Genomic DNA, 18,748 nt, shown 5'->3' with positions numbered 1-18,748 from the left:
CTTCCTGATTTTTCTTTAAACGGGGAAAAAAAACGGGTTAAAAGTTGACACGTCAAACTAACATTTAAAATGTCCTATGTCCCACAATTTAAACATTTATACACGTGCGGTACATGTTTAATCCAGTTCCCCACCCTGTACCTGTTGGTCCACATGCAAAGCTCCTCCCGCTCCAGTAAATAGCAGCTTTCCAGGCTGTCTTTTATCAAGAAAGTCCAGCAGCAGTTTTTTGTTCTCATCCAGTGCGATGAATTTACTCCACCTTTCAGATTTGACTTTTAACGATTTAAACACCTGCTCCTTTATAAAATCTATTCGCTCGTCTTCAGCACGAGCACCGGGTGTGGGAGCATTCGTGCCAACTCTCTCTTCAGACATTGCATCGGCCTTGATAAAAGGGGAGACAAACACAGATAAGTGAAAACTTTAAATTAGCAGTTTTTGTTGAGTCGACTCTCCATAATTTAAATGCTAGCAACTATTCCCTAATTCCCGTCGCACTTAAACTAATGAGAGAAAACGCTGGAAGGACTCAATAGGTCGTTAAGTGGGCGGGGTCTCCCCTCCCCACGCCCCGCGTGCGCGGGGTCTCCCCTCCCAACGACCCGTCCCGCGTGCGCTCCCTCCCGCCGCTTGCCCACCCCTGCGTGCCCCCCCACCCCACCGCGTGCCCCCCCACCGCGTGCCCCCCACCCCACCGTGTGCCCCCCCACCCCACTGCATGCCCCCCCCACTGCGTCCCCACCCCACCCCACTGCGTGCCCCCCCACCCCACCCCACTGTGTGCCCCCTCCACCCCACTGTGTCCCCACCCCACCCCACTGCGTGCCCCCCACCCCACTGTGTGCCCCCCCACCCCACTGCGTGCCCCCCACCCCACCCACTGCATGCCCCCCACACTCCACTGCGTGCGCCACCCCACCCCACTGCGTGCCCCCCACCCCACCGCGTGCCCCCCCCACCCCACCCCACTGCATGCCCACCCCACTGCATGCCCACCCCACCCCACTGCGTCCCCACCCCACCGCGTGCCCCCCACCCCACTGCGTGCCCCCCCACCCCCACTGCGTGCCCCCCACCCCACCCCACTGCATGCCCCCCCACCCCACTGCGTGCCCCTCCACCCCACCGCGTGCCCCCAACCCACCGTGTGCCCCCCCCACCCCACCGCGTCCCCCCACCCCACCGCGTCGCCCCCTACCCCACTGCGTGCCCCCCCACCCCACCGCATGCCCCCCCACTCCACCGCGTGCCCGCGCACCCCACCCCACCGCGTGCCCGCGCTCCCACCACCGCCTGCGCCGGAATCTTCCGATCCGGTCGCTGTCAACGGAATTTCTCGTTGCTGGGAGGGTTGAGGGGCTGTCGTCAGCATCGGAAGATCCAAAGTGAACCAGCGAGGATGAGGATGGTGGGTGAGCGGGATTTGGTGCAGGCTGGAAAACAAGCCAGTGTTCTGAATGAGCTGAAATCTCTGCAGGATGGGGAGGCCAGCTAGATAATATCGAATTATTTAAATATGAACGTGACAAAGGCACGGGTCTGGTTCAGGAGCCTACGGACTGGCCCAGAATGGAGGCAGTCAAGCTGAGTGGAATCAAAAGCTCAGCTCATGGTTAGGAGGGGCAAAGTTGCACACAGTAAGTTTCAGCCTGGGATAGTGGCTAGGCGTGGGGTAGAATCAATGGAAAGAACACAGCTTGCATTGTAGGAGCTGGACACATTCTTGGAGTCTTCCCAGTATTTAGCTGGAGGAAATTGTGGAGCATTCACGGCAAACAATGGTAAACGGATTAAGAGAAGTGGTGTAGTAATAGAGCTGCGTATCATCAACCTATATGTGGAATCATAGAATTTACAGTGCAGAAGGAGGCCATTCAGCCCATCTAGTCTGCACCAGCCCTTTTAAAGAGAACCCCACTTAAGTCCACACCTCCACCCTAACCTTTTTGGACACTAAGGGCAATTTAGCATGGCCATTCCAACTAACCTGCACATCTTTGGACTGTGGGAGGAAACCGAAGAACCCAGAGGAAATCCACGCAGATACAGGGAGAACTGCACGTTTCCGCACAAACAGTGACCCAAGCTGGGAATCGAACCTGGGACCAAAGAACATAGAAAAGTACAACACAGGAACAAGCTCTCGGCCCTTCAAGCCTGCGCCGACCATGCTGCTCGTCTAAACTAAAATCTTCTACACTTATGGGGTCCGTATCCCTCTAATCCCATTCTATTCATGTATTTCTCAAGATGACCCTTAAACGTCACTATCGTCCCTGCTTCCACCATCTCCTCCAGCGGCTTGTTCCAGGCACCTACTACCCTCTGTACAAAACTTACCTCGTACATCTCCTCTAAACCTTGCCTCTCACACCTTAAACCTATGCCCCCTAATAATTGACCCCACTACCCTGGGAAAAAGTCTCTGACTATCCACTCTGTTTATGCCCCTCATAATTTTGTAGACCTCTAACAGGTCGCCCCTCAACCTCCTTCGTTCCAGTAAGATCTAAACAAATTTATTCAACCTCCTTATAGCTAATGCCCTCCATACCCAACATCCTGGTAAATTTCTTCTGCACCCTCTCTAAAGCCTCCATATCCTTCTGGTAGTGTGGCGACCAGAATTGAACACTATACTCCCAAGTGTGGCCTACCTGTAGCTGTGAAGCAACAGTGCTAAGCACTGTGCTATTGTGCCACCCCTGTATCGGCAGATGATGTTACCAAGGAGGAAGCATGTAAATATTGAGGACCAAAGAAAGATTGATGGAGACTTGATATAAAGGTGGGATTGGAGGAGAGGTGACCTCCTGGCTATGATGGGATGGATGAAAATGGAATTAAGCAAGGGAACACCCAGTAAACTGGGTGTTGAAGATGACTGATGTGGGTGAACTGTCAAAGATGGCACTGATTAGAAACATTAGTGCACCACAGTCAAAGAATACAATTTCTGACTTTGGTTAGAGAGGTTTCTTTGCTGGGGCAGAGATGGGAACCTGATTTTAAAATACTAACAGAGTTGCTGGATAGATAGGCCTTGGAAACATAGGGCGGTATTCTGCGCCTGCACTGCGACGGGAGACTCCCGCCCGAGGACTTTTTCATTGTCCGCGTCTCGCCCATGGCGGGTGGAGCGGAAGAATCCAACCCCATAGAAAATAAGAGCAAGAGTAGGTCATTCAGCCTATCAAGCCTGCTTTGCCATTCAATATGATTATGGCTGATCTACTATCTCAGTGCATACTCTTGCTCTCACCAAACCCCTTGATGCCTTTAATGTCTGGAAATCTATTTATTTCTTAAATATTTTCAGCCTCCATAGCCTTATGTAGTAGATAATTCCATAGGTTCGCCACCCTCTGAGTAAAGAAATTAATGATCTCAGTCCTAAATGGCCTCCCCCACATCTTGAGACTGGGAGCACCTTGTTCTATAACCTCCGCCACCCACCCCCACTCCCCAGCCAGGGGAAATAGAATAGAATGACTACAGTGCAGAAAAAGGCCATTCAGCCCATCAAGCTTGCACAGACCCTCTGAAAGACAACTGTATGTAGACCCATTCCCCCACGGTAGGCCTGTAACCCAGTAACCCTACCTAACCATTTGGACAGTAAGAAGTCTTACAACACCAGGTTAAAGTCCAACAGGTTTGTTTCAAACACGAGCTTTCGGAGGTGAATTCACCTGAGGAAGGAGATGCGCTCCGAAAGCTCGTGTTTGAAACAAACCTGTTGGACTTTAACCTGGTGTTGTAAGACTTCTTACTGTGCTCACCCCAGTCCAACGTCGGCATCTCCACATCATAACCTTTTGGACTATGAGGCAATTTAATATGGCCTATCCACCTAACCTGCGCATCTTTGGACTCTGGGAGGAAACTCACCCTCAGGAAACCCACACAGACACGGGGGGAACGTACAAATTCCACACAGACAGTGACCCAAAGTTGGAATTGAGCCCAGGTCCCTGGTGCTGTGAGGCAACACTGCTAACGACTGTGCCACCCATCATCCCTGCATCGAGTCTGTCCAGCCCTGTCAGAATATTGTATGTTTCAATGAGATCCCCTCTCATTCTCCTAAACTCTAGTAAATACATCTAGCTGAACCAATCTCTCCTCGCACAACTATGCTGCCATCCCCGTGGTACCCCACTAGTCATCGTTACACTTCCCCTATAACTAGTATATTTTTTAGGCAAGGAGAACAAAACTGCACACAATACTGCAGGTGTGCTCTCACCAAGACCCTGTAAAGCAGCAGTAAGACATTTCTGCTCCTGTACTCCAGTCCCCTTGCAATGAAGGCCAACATACCATTTGCCTTTCTAACTGCTTGCTATACCTGCATGCTGCTGTCAATCAATGGTGCATAAGGACACTCAGGTCCCTTTATACATCAACATTTCCCAATCTATCAATATTTAAATAATACCTGCCAATTTGTTTTTCCCACCGAAGTGGGCAGCACGGTTGCATAGTGATTATCACAGTGGCTACACAGCTCCAGGGTCCCAGGTTCGATTCTCGGCTGGATCACTGTGCGGAGTCTGCACGTTGTCCCGTGTCTGCGTGGATTTCCTCTGGGTGCTCTGGATTCCTCCCACAGTCCAAAGATGTGCGGGTTAGGTGGATTGGCAATGCTAAATTGCCTTTAGTGTCCAAAAAATGTTAAGTGGGAGTTACGGGGATAGGGTAAATACATGGGCTTAAGTAGGGTACTCTTTGTAAGGGCCAGTGCAGACTCGATGGGCCGAATGGCCTCCTTCTGCATTTAAATTCTATGTATGATTTGTTTTTTAATTTTAGAGTACCAAATTCATTTTTTCCAATGAAGGGGCAATTTAGCATGGCCAATCTACCAAGCCTGCGCATTTTTGGGTTGTGGGGGTGAAACCCACGCAAACACGGGGAGAATATGCAAACTCCACACGGACAGTGTCCCAGAGCTGGGATCAAACTTGGAACCTATTCGATCTATGATAAGTGGATAACTTCGCACTTACCCACTTTGTACTGCATCTGCCATGTATTTACCCACTCTAACTTCCCGCTGCCTTGGGAAAGCGGTCAGCATAATCAAAGATCCCTCCCACCCGGCTTATTCATTCTTCCAACTTCTTCCATCGGGCATGAGATACAAAAGTTATAGAACACGCACAAACATTCAAAAACAGCTTCGTTCCCACTGTCACCAGACTCCTAAATCACCCCCTTATGGACTGATAAGAATATAGGGCTTGTCGGAGTAGAATTAAGAGCGAAATCAGTAAGGCAAAAAGGGGACATGAGATTGCCTTGGCAGATAAGGCAAAGGAAAATCCAAAGAGCTTTTACAGATACATAAAGGGTGTCTAGGGAGAGGGTAGGGTCTCTAAAGGATAAACAAGGCCATTTATGTGCGGATCCACAAGGGATGGGAGAGGTCCTAAATGAATAATTCTTATCAGTATTTATGTTGAGAAAGGGTATAATGTTCGGGAAATTGGGGAAATAAAAAGTGATGTCTTGAGGAGTGTACATATTACAAAGAAGGAGATGCTGGAGGTATTAATGCGCAACAAGATAGATAAATCCCCGGGATCTGATGAAATGTATCCCAGGACGTTGTGGAAGGTTAGGGAGGAAATTGCCGGCCCCCTATCTGAGATATTTGAATCATCAACAACGTCAGGAGAGGTGCCTGAATATTGGAGGGTAGCAAATGTTGTGCCCTTGTTTAAGGGCTGTAGGGATAAGCCTGGGAACTACAGACCAGTTAGCCTTACTTCTGTAGTGGGTAAATTGTTAGAAGGTATTCTGAGAGACAGGATCGACAGGCATCTAGACAGGCAAGGGCTAATTAGGGAAAGTCAGCATAGCTTTGTAAGGCGAAAGTCATGTCTCCTCAATTTGATAGAGTTTTTTGAAGGGGTAAACAAGAAGGTGGATGAGGGCAGTGCAGTCGACGTTGTCTATATGGACTTTAGCAAGGCCTTTGACAAGGTACCGCATGGTAGGTTGTTGCAAAAGGTTAAATCTAACGAAATCCAGGGTGAGGTAGCCAATTGGATACAAAATTGGCTTGGCAACCAAAGCCAAAGGGTGGTTATGGAAGGTGTTTTTCAAACTGGAGGCCTGTGACCAGCAGTGTGCCTCACGGATCGATGCTGGGCCCACTGTTACTTGTTATATATATTAGTGATTTGGATGAGAATGTCGGAGCTTAGTAAGCTTGCAGATGACGCCTCGATTGGTGGCATTGTGGATAGTGAAGAAGGTTATATAAGATTGCAACAGGCCTTGACCAATTGGGCCAGTGGGCCGATGAATGGCAGATGGGGTTTAATTTGGATAAATGTGAGGTGATGCATTTTGGTAGATCAAATCAGGGCAGGACCTACTCAGTTAATGGTAGAGAGTTGGGGAGAGGTACAGAACAAAGAGATCTAGGGGTATAGGTTCATAGCTCCTTGAAGGTGGAGTCGCTCCTTGAAGGTGGAGTTGCAAGTGGACAAGGTGGTGAATACCGATACACACCTCCCTATACACACATGACTGTGTGGCAAGATTTAACTCCAACTCAATCTATAAGTTTGCAGATGATACGACTGTGGTGGGACGTATCGCAAACAACAACGAATCAGACTACAGGAGGGAGATAAATCACTTGGTTGCATGGTGTACCGAAAACAACCCCTCTAAATGTCGGAAAGACCAAGGAACTGATCATCGACTTCAGGAAGCGTAGCACGACATACACACCCGTCTGCGTGAATGGATCCGAAGTGGAGATGGTCGATAGCTTTAAGTTCCTGGGGGTCACCATCACCAACAGTCTGTCCTGGTCCACTCACGTAGATGCAACAGTCAAGAAAGCCCAACAACGTCCCTACTTCCTACGGAAGCGAAATAAATTTGGCATGCTTGCATCGAGTCTCGCAAACGTATACAGATGTGCGATAGAGAGCATCCTATCCGGCTGCATCACAGCTTGGTATGGCAACTGCTCGGTCCAGGGCCGCAAGAAACTGCAGTGTGGTGAACTCAGCCCAACGCATTACACAAGCTTGCCTCCCCCACATTGATTCTGTATACACCTCCCGCTGCCTCAGGAAGTCAGACAGCATTATCAGAGACCCCTCCCACCCAGGCATTGCCTTCTTCCAGACCCTTCCATCAGGCAGAAGGTACAGAAGTCTGAAGACATCCAGACATAGGAACAGCTTCTTCTCCGCAGCTACAAGACTCCTCAACGACTCCCCCTCGGACTGATTTGTTCTCTGTAACGATGTCACGATGCCCTATGCTGCTCTTGCTCATGTATTTGCTTTGTTTGGCCCCTTGTTCCGCACTGTAACCAATCACTGCTTGTTGATGTACCATTTGTCAATGTTCTCTGTTGATTATTCTCTTTGTCTACTATGTACGTACCGTGTACGCTCCCTCGGCTGCAGAAAAATACTTTTCACTGTACTTCGGTACATGTGACAATAAATCAAATCAAATAAAGCATTCAGCATGCTCAGTTTTATTGGTCAGAATATTGAATACAGTAGTTGGGACGTCTTGTTGAAGTTGTACCAAACATTAGTCAGACCACACATGGAATACTGTGTTCAGTTCTGGTCACCCTATTATAGGAAGGATATTGTTAAACTAGAAAGAGTACAGAAGAGATTTACAAGGATGCTACCGGGACTTAATGGTCTGAGCTATAAGGAGAGGCTAGATAGGCTGGGGCTTTTTTCCCTGGCGCGTAGGAGACTGAGGGGTGATCTTATAGAGGTTTATAACATAATGAGTGGCATAGATAAAGTCAACATCTTTTCAAAAGGTAGAGGAGTCTAGAACTAGAGGGCATAGGTTTAAGGTGAGAGGGGAGAGATACAAAAGAGACCAAAGGGGAAATTTCTTCACAAAGAGGGTGGTGAACATCTGGAATGAGCTGCCAGAAGCCGTGGTAGAGGCGAGTACAATTTTTTCCTTTACAAAACAGACAGTTACATGGGCAGGGCGGATATAGAGGGATATGGGCCAGTGGGCAGGCAAGTGGGACTAACTTAGTGATAGAAATTGGGCGGCATAGAAAGCTGGGACAAATGGCCTGTTTCCATGCTGTAAATATCTATGACTGATCTGGGGCTTAATTCTCCGACCCCCAGCAGGATCGGAGAATCGCCTGGGGCCGCCGAAAATCCCGCCCCCGCCGTGGCAGAGATTCTCCGCCACCCGGGAATTGGCGGGGGCGGGAATCACGCCCCGCCGATTGGCGTGACGTCCGCGCCGATCGGTGAGGCCCCTGCGGCCTGAGGCCTCTCCCGCCGCCGAGGTTTGAACCACCTCTGGTGGTGGCGGGATCGGCGGCGCGACCGTGCCCCTGGGGGGGGGCGGGCGCGGGGTGATCGGACCCCGGGAGGTGCCCCCACAGTGGCCAGGCCCGCAATTGGGGCCCCCCGATCGGCCGGCGGGCCAGTGCCTTGGGGGCACTCTTTCTCCTCTGCCGCCGCCACGGCCTCCGCCATGGCGGAAGCGGAAGAGAATCCCCCAGTGCGCATGCGCCGGTGGTGACGTCAGCGGCAGCTGCCGCTGACATCACCACCGGCGCATGCGCGAACCGGCGAAGGCCTTTCGGCCAGCCCCGGTGGCGGGCCTGAAAGGCCGCTGGTACCAGTTTTGGCGCCAGTCGGCGTGGTGCCAACCGCTCCGAAGCGGGCCTAGCCCTCAAAGGTGCGGAGAATTCTGCCCCTTTGGGGAGGCCCGACGCCGGAGTGGTTGGCGCCACTCCCCTACGCCGGGACCCCCTGTCCCGCCGGGTAGGGGAGAATGCCGCCCCCGATGTCTTCACACATCTTCTCTACTGAGTAGTACTACACTCCTGCATGCTTCACCTGATGCATGCGTCTATGCATTTACATTGTGTATTTATGTTTGCCCTATGTTTTTTTTCATGTATGGAATGACCTGTTTGGACCTGTACGCAGAACAATATTTTTCACTGTACCTTGGTACAAGTGGCAATAAACAAATCCAAATCAGTGCAAACTGCTCCAGCCGGAGAAAGTCGTACCAATCCCCAGCCAGGCCGCCACTCCCCAGTGGTATATTCGACCTCCAATTCAACAGGATCCTTCGCCAGGCCTCCCATCCATTGACTCTGTCTACACCCCCTGCTGCCTTTGCAAAACGGGCAGCATAATCAAAGACCCCTACCACCCGGGTTATTCTCCCTTCCAACTTCTTCCATCGGGCAAGTGATGCACTAACACGCACTAACAGATTCAAAAAGATCTTCTTCCCCACTGTTACCAGACTCCTAAACAACACTCTTATGGACTGAATGATCTCTTCACACATCTATTGAGTAGTACTACATGCCTGTATGCTTCACCTGATGCCTGTGTCTATGTACTAATGTGTATTTTATGTTTGCCCTATGTATTTTCTTTTCATGTATGGAATGATCTATCTGGACTGTATGCAGAACAATACATTTCACTGTACCTTGGTACACGTGAAAATAAAGAAATCAAATCAAAACAAATCAACTCACTCAACTTGTCTGAAGCCTCTTTACTTCCTACTCATCAAAAAACAGAAGCAGAAGGAGGCCAATTGGGACATTAAATCTGCACCGACCCTCTGAAAGAGCACCCTATCTAGGCTCACAATCCACCTAACTTGTATCCCCATAACCCACCTAACTTGCACATTTGGACACTAAGGGGGCATTTCGCATGGTCAATTCACCTAGCCTGCACATTTTTGGACTAAGGGGCAATTTAACATCGTCAATTCACCTAACTGGCACATCTATGAACTGTTGGAGGAAACCAGAGCACCCAGAGGAAACTCATGCAGACACGGTGAGAAAGTGCAAACTCCACACAGTCACCCAAGGCCGGAATTGAACCCGGGTTTCCTAGAGCTGGAGGCAGCAGTGCTAGCCACTGTGCCACCACTCACATTTCCACCTGATTTTGTGTCGTCACCAAACTTGGAAATGTTACATTTGAATCCTTTGTCCAAATCGTTGATATATATTGTGAATAGCTGGGGACCAAGCACTGATACCTATGGTACCCCACTAGTCACTACCTTTCACTTTGAAAAACACCCACTTATTACTACTGTTTGGGAACCAATTCTCAATCACTACCAGTATATTAGCACTGAGAGGTTGATCAATTCCATACTCCCAGAATGTCTAGATCCACTGCAATTTGCATACCGCCACAACCGGTCCATAGCAGACGCCATCTCCCTGGTCCCACGCTTATCCCTGGAGGATCTCAACAACAAGGTGTATGCATTGACTACAGCTCCGCCTTCAATTATAATCCCAGCCAAGCTCATGTCAAAGCTCCAAAACCTAGGATTTGGCCCCTCACTCTGCAACTGGATCCTCGACTTTCTGGCCCATACACCACAATCTAAGAATAAAGAACAACAACTCTTCCACGATAGTCATCAATACCGGAGCCCTGCAAGGCTGCATACTTAATCCCCTACTATACTGATGCACGCACGACTGTGAGGCAAAATCTGGCACCAACACCATCTACACGTTTGCTGACGACACAACTGTAGTGGATCCGATCTCAAACAACGATGAGTCAGAGTACAGGAGGGAAATAGCCTAGTGGAGTGGTGTAACAACAACAATCTCTCCGTCAATGTCAGCAAAACTAAGGAGCTGGTCATTGACTTCAGGAAGCAAAATACACCCCTGTTTGCATCAACGGGACCAAGGTGGAGATGGTTGACAGCTTCAAATTCCTAGATGTGCACATCACCAACAATCTGCCCTTGTCCAAATCGTTGATATATATTGTGAATAGCTGGGGACCAAGCACTGATACCTATGGTACCCCACTAGTCACTACCTTTCACTTTGAAAAAGACCCACTTATTACTACTGTTTGGGAACCAATTTTCAATCAATGCCAGTATATTAGCACCGAGAGGTTGGTCATGAGGCACATCAATTCCTGATACCAATGGTACCGACGCTATGACCAAGAAAGCACAACAGTGTCTATACTTCCTCAGGAAATTAAGGAAATGTGGCATGTCCACATGTGAATGTGTCTCTAATTCACTTGTCTCTCAGTCCGGAAGAAAGTCTCAAACACGTTCGTACTTCAGAATATTCTTTATTGCGATCGGGGCAGCCCTCTAGGTATTCCAAAGGTCCCCTTGGAGAGTGCCAAAGTTTTGCTCGAGACATCCTTTTTTTATATGTATTGTTAGGTGCTGTCTCTTACATTCACACTTGAGCTCGCCCCCATTATAAAGCATAAATTTGTTATTAATTCGTTATTGCAATAGTTCCAGTAAGACTTTAAAGTTATCTATTGGCACGTGAGTATGTAGCAATTATACAGACTTTAAAGTTATCTATTGGCACATGAGTATTGTAGCAGTCTTAGCTTAATTAGCAGGTGCTAGTTATAATTGCAAGCGGCTCCCATATTTCATACCCTGTCACCTGGCCATCTTCCTTGTTTCTCAAGGCTATTCAACTCCTTTATTTCAGCAAGTTCGTTCTCCTTTTACACTTGTAATTTTCTACTAACATATCCCATATTCATTCTGGCATGTTCTAGCTATTAACCCTTGCTTCACATTCTCATTCCCCCCTTTGATCATTCCATGATCACACAGCCCTCAGGGACTTATCCTTGAGAGTCTGAGGAATTCCTCCGGGAAATCATCCTTTGGTCCAACGTCCTCATCCACATTTTCGGCACCTACTAAGTTCTGCTTGTCTAACTGGGGAAGCCGCTGCAGCATCTGTGGCATCACAGAGGCGCCTAAACGATTACAAAAGCATTTAACACAGGTTACAATAATACACAGCAAAATGCAAATAGCGATAAAGATAATAAATCCATGAAACAGATAGGTGGTCCAGGAGCTAGACCACAGCCATCCCCACCAGTCGTCCGAGGAGGACTGGCGGAGTCTCTTTACCCCATCCCTAATGTGGTCCACTAGGTGAGTAATGTTTTCCGAGCTATCAGGGATATAAGTACAGCACTCAGAACCCACTACTGCACATGTACCTCCCTCGCTGGCGAGGAGGTAGTCTAGAGCCATGCGGTTCTGTGAGGCAACCGTCCGAACAGCTACTAACTCTGCGCTGAGCTCACTGAGTCCTTCCGCGGTATCATTAGCCACCTGCTCCAATATATCCCGGAGCTTGGTGACTTTTTGGAGAGATCTAATACTGCCGAACTGTGGCCAAAGGACAGTAGCTATCACCTCCCAAGGCACAAGGGACCTAGTGGTTCGGGCATGGGGATGTTTGGATAGGTCTGTATAATGGGTGATGCCAGGGGCTACAAAGCCCATATAGCAAGAACCTGACCAATTTTCCGGCAACCAGGGATATGCTTTATGTCCGCATATAAAATAGGTATCATTGTACGAGGTCAAGTTCCCCTTGGCATCCGTCAAGGGGCCGCCACTTGTATGGTTTTCTATTGCTGACCAATTAAAGGTGAACAAGCCTTTTTGTGTAAGATTAGTTATGGGTGGTTGCCAAATCAAGGTCTGGTTACATTGGCTGGTACCTACCGGGTGGGTCCCATTGGCACGATCCTTTTTAAAACATATACTACCTTTTGGAAATTTAGCATACTTGGGGAGGATCAGGTAGGGCGGCTGACGGGTTACAGTAAATTTTGGCCACCACCATCCTTTAAACCTGTTCATATTGAACCCGGCCGATCGCCAATCTATCATATCTTGTGTATCATTATCAGGATCGGTGCGATTACGTCGCAGAGCCCATTCTGCGACCTCCTCGACCAAATAGGAAAGAGGGACCAAAGGAATACCCCCATGGGCATGGCTAGGAACATGCGTACATACCCAACAAGAGGAGACATTCAATTTCTTTGCATAAGTACAAGACATAAACAGGAATGAATTTGCAGTCACATGGTGCGTTGCCCGCTTCCTCCTGGTAGGCGGGTGAGTATGGATAGTCTTACATTCAGGAACTCGTGACTTGCCTTTCCTCGTACACTGGTAGTCCCACCGGCAAGCGTAGCGATCGCTGGTCAGGGATCCGCGGGTAGTCAGGAACCGAGGCTTCTGCTCGTCTTGATGAATGATGGTGGTGCTGGTATCTACCGGGTTCGCCGTCCACAAGGTCTCATCTGTGGTGCTGTTGGCACAGCTAAAGGTGTCCTCACGACAAAGGTGCAGAATGAAATGAAAATCGCTTATTGTCATGAGTAGGCTTCAACGAAGTTACTGTGAAAAGCCCCTAGTCGCCACATTCCGGTGCCTGTTCGGGGAGGCTGGTACGGGAATCGAACCGTGCTGCTGGCCTGCTTTAAAAGCCAGCGATTTAGCTGAGTGAGCTAAACCAGAATTCGTCCGCCGGGTCTACATCGCCGGCCGCTAGTGAATGTAAACTGGATGGCGCTGGCAAGGATCACTAGTAAAAAGAGCAGCTTCATCGTGGGGTCCTGCTCCTAGTCCGAGTAAGGTCGTATGTACCTAAAACTTAAAACGAGAGTTAATAATCACGAAAACTTCACTAGCTTACAGTGGTGGGTGTGAATCCACACATTGCGTCCTTCAACTTTGACTGCCGTGGGGGTGGTTAGGAGAACTTGGAACGGTCCTTCCCAACGCGGTTCCAACCCCTTCCGTGTCCAATTGCAGATCATCACATGATCTCCCGGTTGTACAATATCGGAGCTGGCTAAGGGTGGCACTTCCTCTTGCGTGGCACGTACTCGCAAGTGGAGACTCTTTAATACTTTAGTGAGGGCTATTATGTAATTAGCCATTTCTGTAGCCATGTGGTGGAACTGAATGTCTCGGGATGTATGACAGTCTCAGGGGGTGCGAAGGGGTCTTCCATACAAGATTTCAGCGGGGCTCAATCGAGTTTCCTGCTGGGGTGGCTCTTATTTGAAAGAGTGCAGTAGGTAATAGTTTGAGCCAAGTGGCTCCAATCTCTGCTTGTAATTTAAAAAGCTTAGTCTTTAAAGTCTGGCTAGCTCTTTCCACTATCCCAGCTGCCTGGGATCTGTAGGCGCAGTGTAACTGCTGTTTAATTCCTAGTTGAATGCAGAATTCTTTATTGATCTGTCCCACAAGGTGAGGTCCATTATCAGAGCTTAAACGATTAAAGGGAATTCCAAATCTTGGTACAATTTCATGCATAAGAACTTTTACTACAGTTGAAGCCTTATTATCTACAGTAGGATAGGCCTCTATCCATTTACTAAACACATCAACAATCACTAATACATGCTTATAACACTGGCATCTTTCCAACTCAATGTAGTCCAGTTGCAGGGTCTCAAAGGGACCCTCGGGCAATGGTGTTTTCCCCTGCTCACAGGACACTGCCTTCCCAGGGTTATACTGCTGACATATCAAGCAGCGATTGCTAATTCGTTGGGCTATCTCCTTCAGTCTGGGATGCCACCAGGTTTTTAACAATATATCACCTGTAGCACGAGCACCACAATGAGTTGCAAAGTGTACACACTCGGTCACCCAGGCTACCAAAGCATCGGGCATACATGTCTGCCCTGCTGGGGTGACCCACAGCTTATTTTCTTTATCATATGTACATCCCAATTCTCCCCATGACTTTTTATCGCTAGCAGGAGCGTCCTCCTGTAGCTGGATTACGTCAGTAATGGTCGGCATAGGTTTTTCAGAGGGAGACTTGTCTTTTGAGCTTTTAGTCTGGCTCATCATTTTAGGCACCACCATTTCCTTTGAATGGGAGGTTTCTTTCGCTTGGTGGTCTGCCTATTTCCCAGCGGATGTTAAGAATCCTCTGTTCTTCCATAATTGTCCAAAATCATGTACGACTCCAAAAGCATATCTGGAGTCTGTATAAATATTTACTTTTTTGCCTGCTCCTAGTGCGCATGCGCGTATTAGTGCGAACAATTCTGCTTGCTGGGCCGAGAATGGAGTTTCAAATGCTGCTGATTCTATTGTCTCCCCACCCTGGTTGACTATAGCATATCCTGATAACCGCTCCCCCCTTTCACCGATGGAAGCACTTCCATCTGTGAACATGGTCAAGTCTGGGTTGTTAAGAGGGTAAAAATTTGTAAGTTCCAATTAAAATGCATCTTCAGCTGTGTGGACTGTTCATTACTTTATCAGAATTAAAAGGACCCGAGCTCAGGCAAACCAGCATGGGAGTGTCAAGACATCTTCTGGATTACACACAAAAGCTTGTTGAAAGGGTTAATTGTCTTGCAGAGACAAAAAGGGGCGTATAGTGGGTGGATAAATTGGAATGATGCCATTCGCATCTCTAAACTTTTTTATATTTTTCACTCAAATGGACTGGGAGTAAAAGTTGGAGTGCTGCCAAATTCCCGTTATCAAGTCTTTCAGCAAACACAATATGTTATTGAAACTCTGAGTGAACCAATTTTGCGTGGCATGATCATGGACATATTTCATTTACCCATCTGTTTATAAGTAATTCTGCAATCTCATAATTAAAACATCTGCGTTGTGAGACAGGTTAGTTTCACCCTACTGATGATTATTTGTGTCAGGGAAGTTTTAACCCTGAACTAATGAAACACCGGCTTGATCATATTTGTCATATGTATTTCAACTATCCTAACCTGCACTGAACACCATAAAACTAATATTTTCTTAATCTTACATACGTGATTTTGCATCCTGATTAAAATTCCTTGTGTGTCAAAATTACCCTGGAAATGCCAATGATAGCCTTTGAAAAGAAAAAATTGTTAACTGTACTCAAACTATAATCTTTAAAGACAATGCGTAGACAATTTGAAGCTTTCAAATAATCACAGCTCGTAACAAAACTCTTAAAAGTCAAGGTCTGAAGTCAAAGTCTGAATACAGAGACAGTGAATAGTTCGGAACAAAGTTTAGATGCCTAAAACTCTCTCTCGCTGTCTCTCTCTCTACATAACTCTGTCTGTCTCTGGAACTCTTGTCGCTCTTTCTCTTTATCTAACTACTCCTCCTCTTCTCTGTCTCTCCCTGACTCGCTCTCTTTCACTCTCTCAACTTTCGCTGTCTCTATCAGTCCCTCTCTCTGTCTCTGGCTCTCTCTCTCTCTAACCCTCTCACTCTTTCTCTAAAATGGAGCTCAATTAAAATACTGAACAAAATTTTCATTCTCCTTCGAAAACTATCTGTGTCATTCCATTTAAGTCAATTTCCACTGATTAATTTTAGAGACATTAGCTATTCTTAGAGACGTATATTTCTTTGTGCAGATGACCTGCTTGCTGAAATGGTTAAATTTTTGTACAGAATCGAAAGTGGTGGAGAACTTGGCATGATGCCATCTCCATCCGCTGTGTGACCTTAGACATTACCCATCCTTTCTTTCAATTTTCAATGTTCGTTATTTAACCGGTTTTTGGAAAGAGACATTACTGGATGTTTATTTTTCTTTTATTTCAAATGAGTTGAATTACTGCTGAATTTATCTGGACGGCTTGAAACGATCTGAAGTTATTCTCGACATGTATCCATTGTTAAATTTCTAACCGTAATCTTGTATTGATTTTCCTCCCCATTTTTTTGTTTTGGGAGGGGGGGTTAGTCATCCTCAGATATTCCTGAACAAAACTAATTGAGTGTTTTTGTCCCTTTCTGATCTTTTGGACTTCACTTAATTTGACTTTTTTTTTTCTCCTTGAGACATTCTGGGACAGTCGTTAGCCGTAATTGTTGGCAGTTTTGTGATGTCTTTTGCTAGTTTGCAGAATCTACTGCAGCAATGTTTACTCACTTTATTGACATGCTTAAAGGAGTTAGAGCTCAATTCCTTTAAACCAGCCTGTCTTCCAAATGGTGTGAAGGTTTAATTTATGTCATTTGTGCTTCTAACTTTATTTGCCTTATCTTTACTGCTGTGTATCTCACCATTTTTCTCTGTTCCACAGAAATCACACCCATCTTTGATCATTGTTTTTTTTTCAGAGTATTTTGCTCTTCAAAAACCAAAAAAAAATGTTTAAACTGACTTTTTTACTCATTTGGCCTTGATACTAGATTTATTGGATGTTACCTCACCGTCTGTCCGCCTTGCCAAGTGACTCTAATTTTTGGCGGTCAAAGGTTTGACTACTCGCCTTGTCCACCGGCTCGAGCGGCGTCCAGCTCAGCAAATCCTTCCAGACTTACACTAAATGTTAGGGGTGAAAATATTCACACGAAGGCCTGAGTATCAGTAACAAAGCAGTTTATTATGTCAGAATTCTGGGAGATAAGATTTGGGAACTCCGCAGTCCCTGACAGCACCTTATCCCACTTAAGCTTAAACTCACATGGATTAATATACAGATTCAAGGCGGATCGCCTTATGACTTGGTTCTTTTCCCATATGCGCATTCCTTTTTTTTTTAAGACCATGGCTGTTTTAACTATTCCTTTCTCTGTCAATTTTATACCCAATTTTAATGCATTAGTTTTCCCCCAGTGGCCATTTTTCTTCTAAATTTTTATGCAATTCTCCTGACAATTGTCTCAGTTGCTTGGAATATTCCGGATATTGTTCACACAAGGTTTGAAGCGCGCTTCCACTATCAGAGGTTGTATCTAACGTATTACCCATCTCTAACACTATTGGCAGTTAATGATCCTTACGATTATTGTTTATTTGGCGAAATGGTCCTGGACCACTTTATTCAATCATGAATTTAAACGGAGTTATCCTGCTCCGTTGCCCAATTCAGGCAGGCTCATCCGTGCCTGCAAGCCTATCTAACTATAAGGTTATAATGTCCTTGTTATATTTTTACCTTAGGGTTGATAACGCACCCTTCTAAAGCCTCTTATTGCGGGGGCACTTTTAGACAAAAGCAAGGATCATGATGATGCCGAAACCTCTTCTGTAGCTATAACTGTAGGGGCTACACACCCTCCCTTAAAGCATTAGTCCCTGACTGTGCCTGCGACTATTACTGTAGGGGTCACACTCCCTCCCTTAAAGCACTAGTCCCTGACTGTGCCTGTGACTATTACTGTAGGGGTCACACTCCCTCCCTTAAACGGGTTCGCCGGACTGACCTGGATTTCGTAGGAGCGTCCCTGAGCGCTGACAGCGGGGCTGAATCGCAGACGGTACAGCGGAGGGGAATACCAAAGTGGCAAAAGCTTTACTCACAATGGTGGCCCAATTCCTCCTTCGCTCCCGAACTCGATCAGTCGCTTATACTGCCAGTCCCAGCGGAGACTCTTTGAAATCCCACCGCTGCCACCAAATGTGAATGTGTCTCTAATTCACTTGTCTCTCAGTCTGGAAAAAAAGTCTCGAACACGTTCGTACTTCAGAATATTCTTTATTGCGTTCGGGGCAGCCCTCTAGGTATTCCAAAGGTCCACCTTGGAGAGTGCCAAAGTTTTGCTCGAAACATCCTTTTTTTATATGTATTGTTAGGTGCTGTCTCTTACATTCACTTGAGCTCGCCCCCATTACAAAGCATAAATTTGTTATTAATTCGTTATTGCAATAGTTCCAGTAAGACTTTAAAGTTATCTATTGGCACGTGAGTATGTAGCAATTATACAGACTTTAAAGTTATCTATTGGCACATGAGTATTGTAGCAGTCTTAGCTTAATTAGCAGGTGCTAGTTATAATTGCAAGCGGCTCCCATATTTCATACCCTGTCACCTGGCCATCTTCCTTTTTTCTCAAGGCTATTCAACTCCCTTATTTCAGCAAGTCCATTCTCCTTTTACACTTGTAATTTTCCACTAACATA

At 47.0% G+C, this 18,748-nt stretch overlaps 1 protein-coding gene across 1 annotated transcript in view; it reads right to left on the bottom strand.

Moving 5' to 3' along the window:
• The window catches only part of dnah9 (dynein, axonemal, heavy chain 9), a 125,355-nt gene extending 124,899 nt beyond the window's left edge, over positions 1 to 456 (bottom strand). Inside the window, exon 1 of the mRNA XM_038790289.1 lies at positions 142 to 456. Coding sequence (XP_038646217.1) covers positions 142 to 378 — 237 coding nt within the window. The 5' untranslated portion in view covers positions 379 to 456. The remainder of the gene's footprint in view (positions 1 to 141) is intronic.
• Positions 457 to 18,748: the final 18,292 nt, after the last annotated feature.

This window comes from Scyliorhinus canicula, chromosome 2 (genome assembly GCF_902713615.1).
Source record: "Scyliorhinus canicula chromosome 2, sScyCan1.1, whole genome shotgun sequence".
Classification (NCBI taxonomy): domain Eukaryota; kingdom Metazoa; phylum Chordata; class Chondrichthyes; order Carcharhiniformes; family Scyliorhinidae; genus Scyliorhinus; species Scyliorhinus canicula.
The sequence above is the reverse complement of the archived record's forward strand: the minus strand, read 5'-3'. Positions and strand labels throughout refer to the sequence as shown.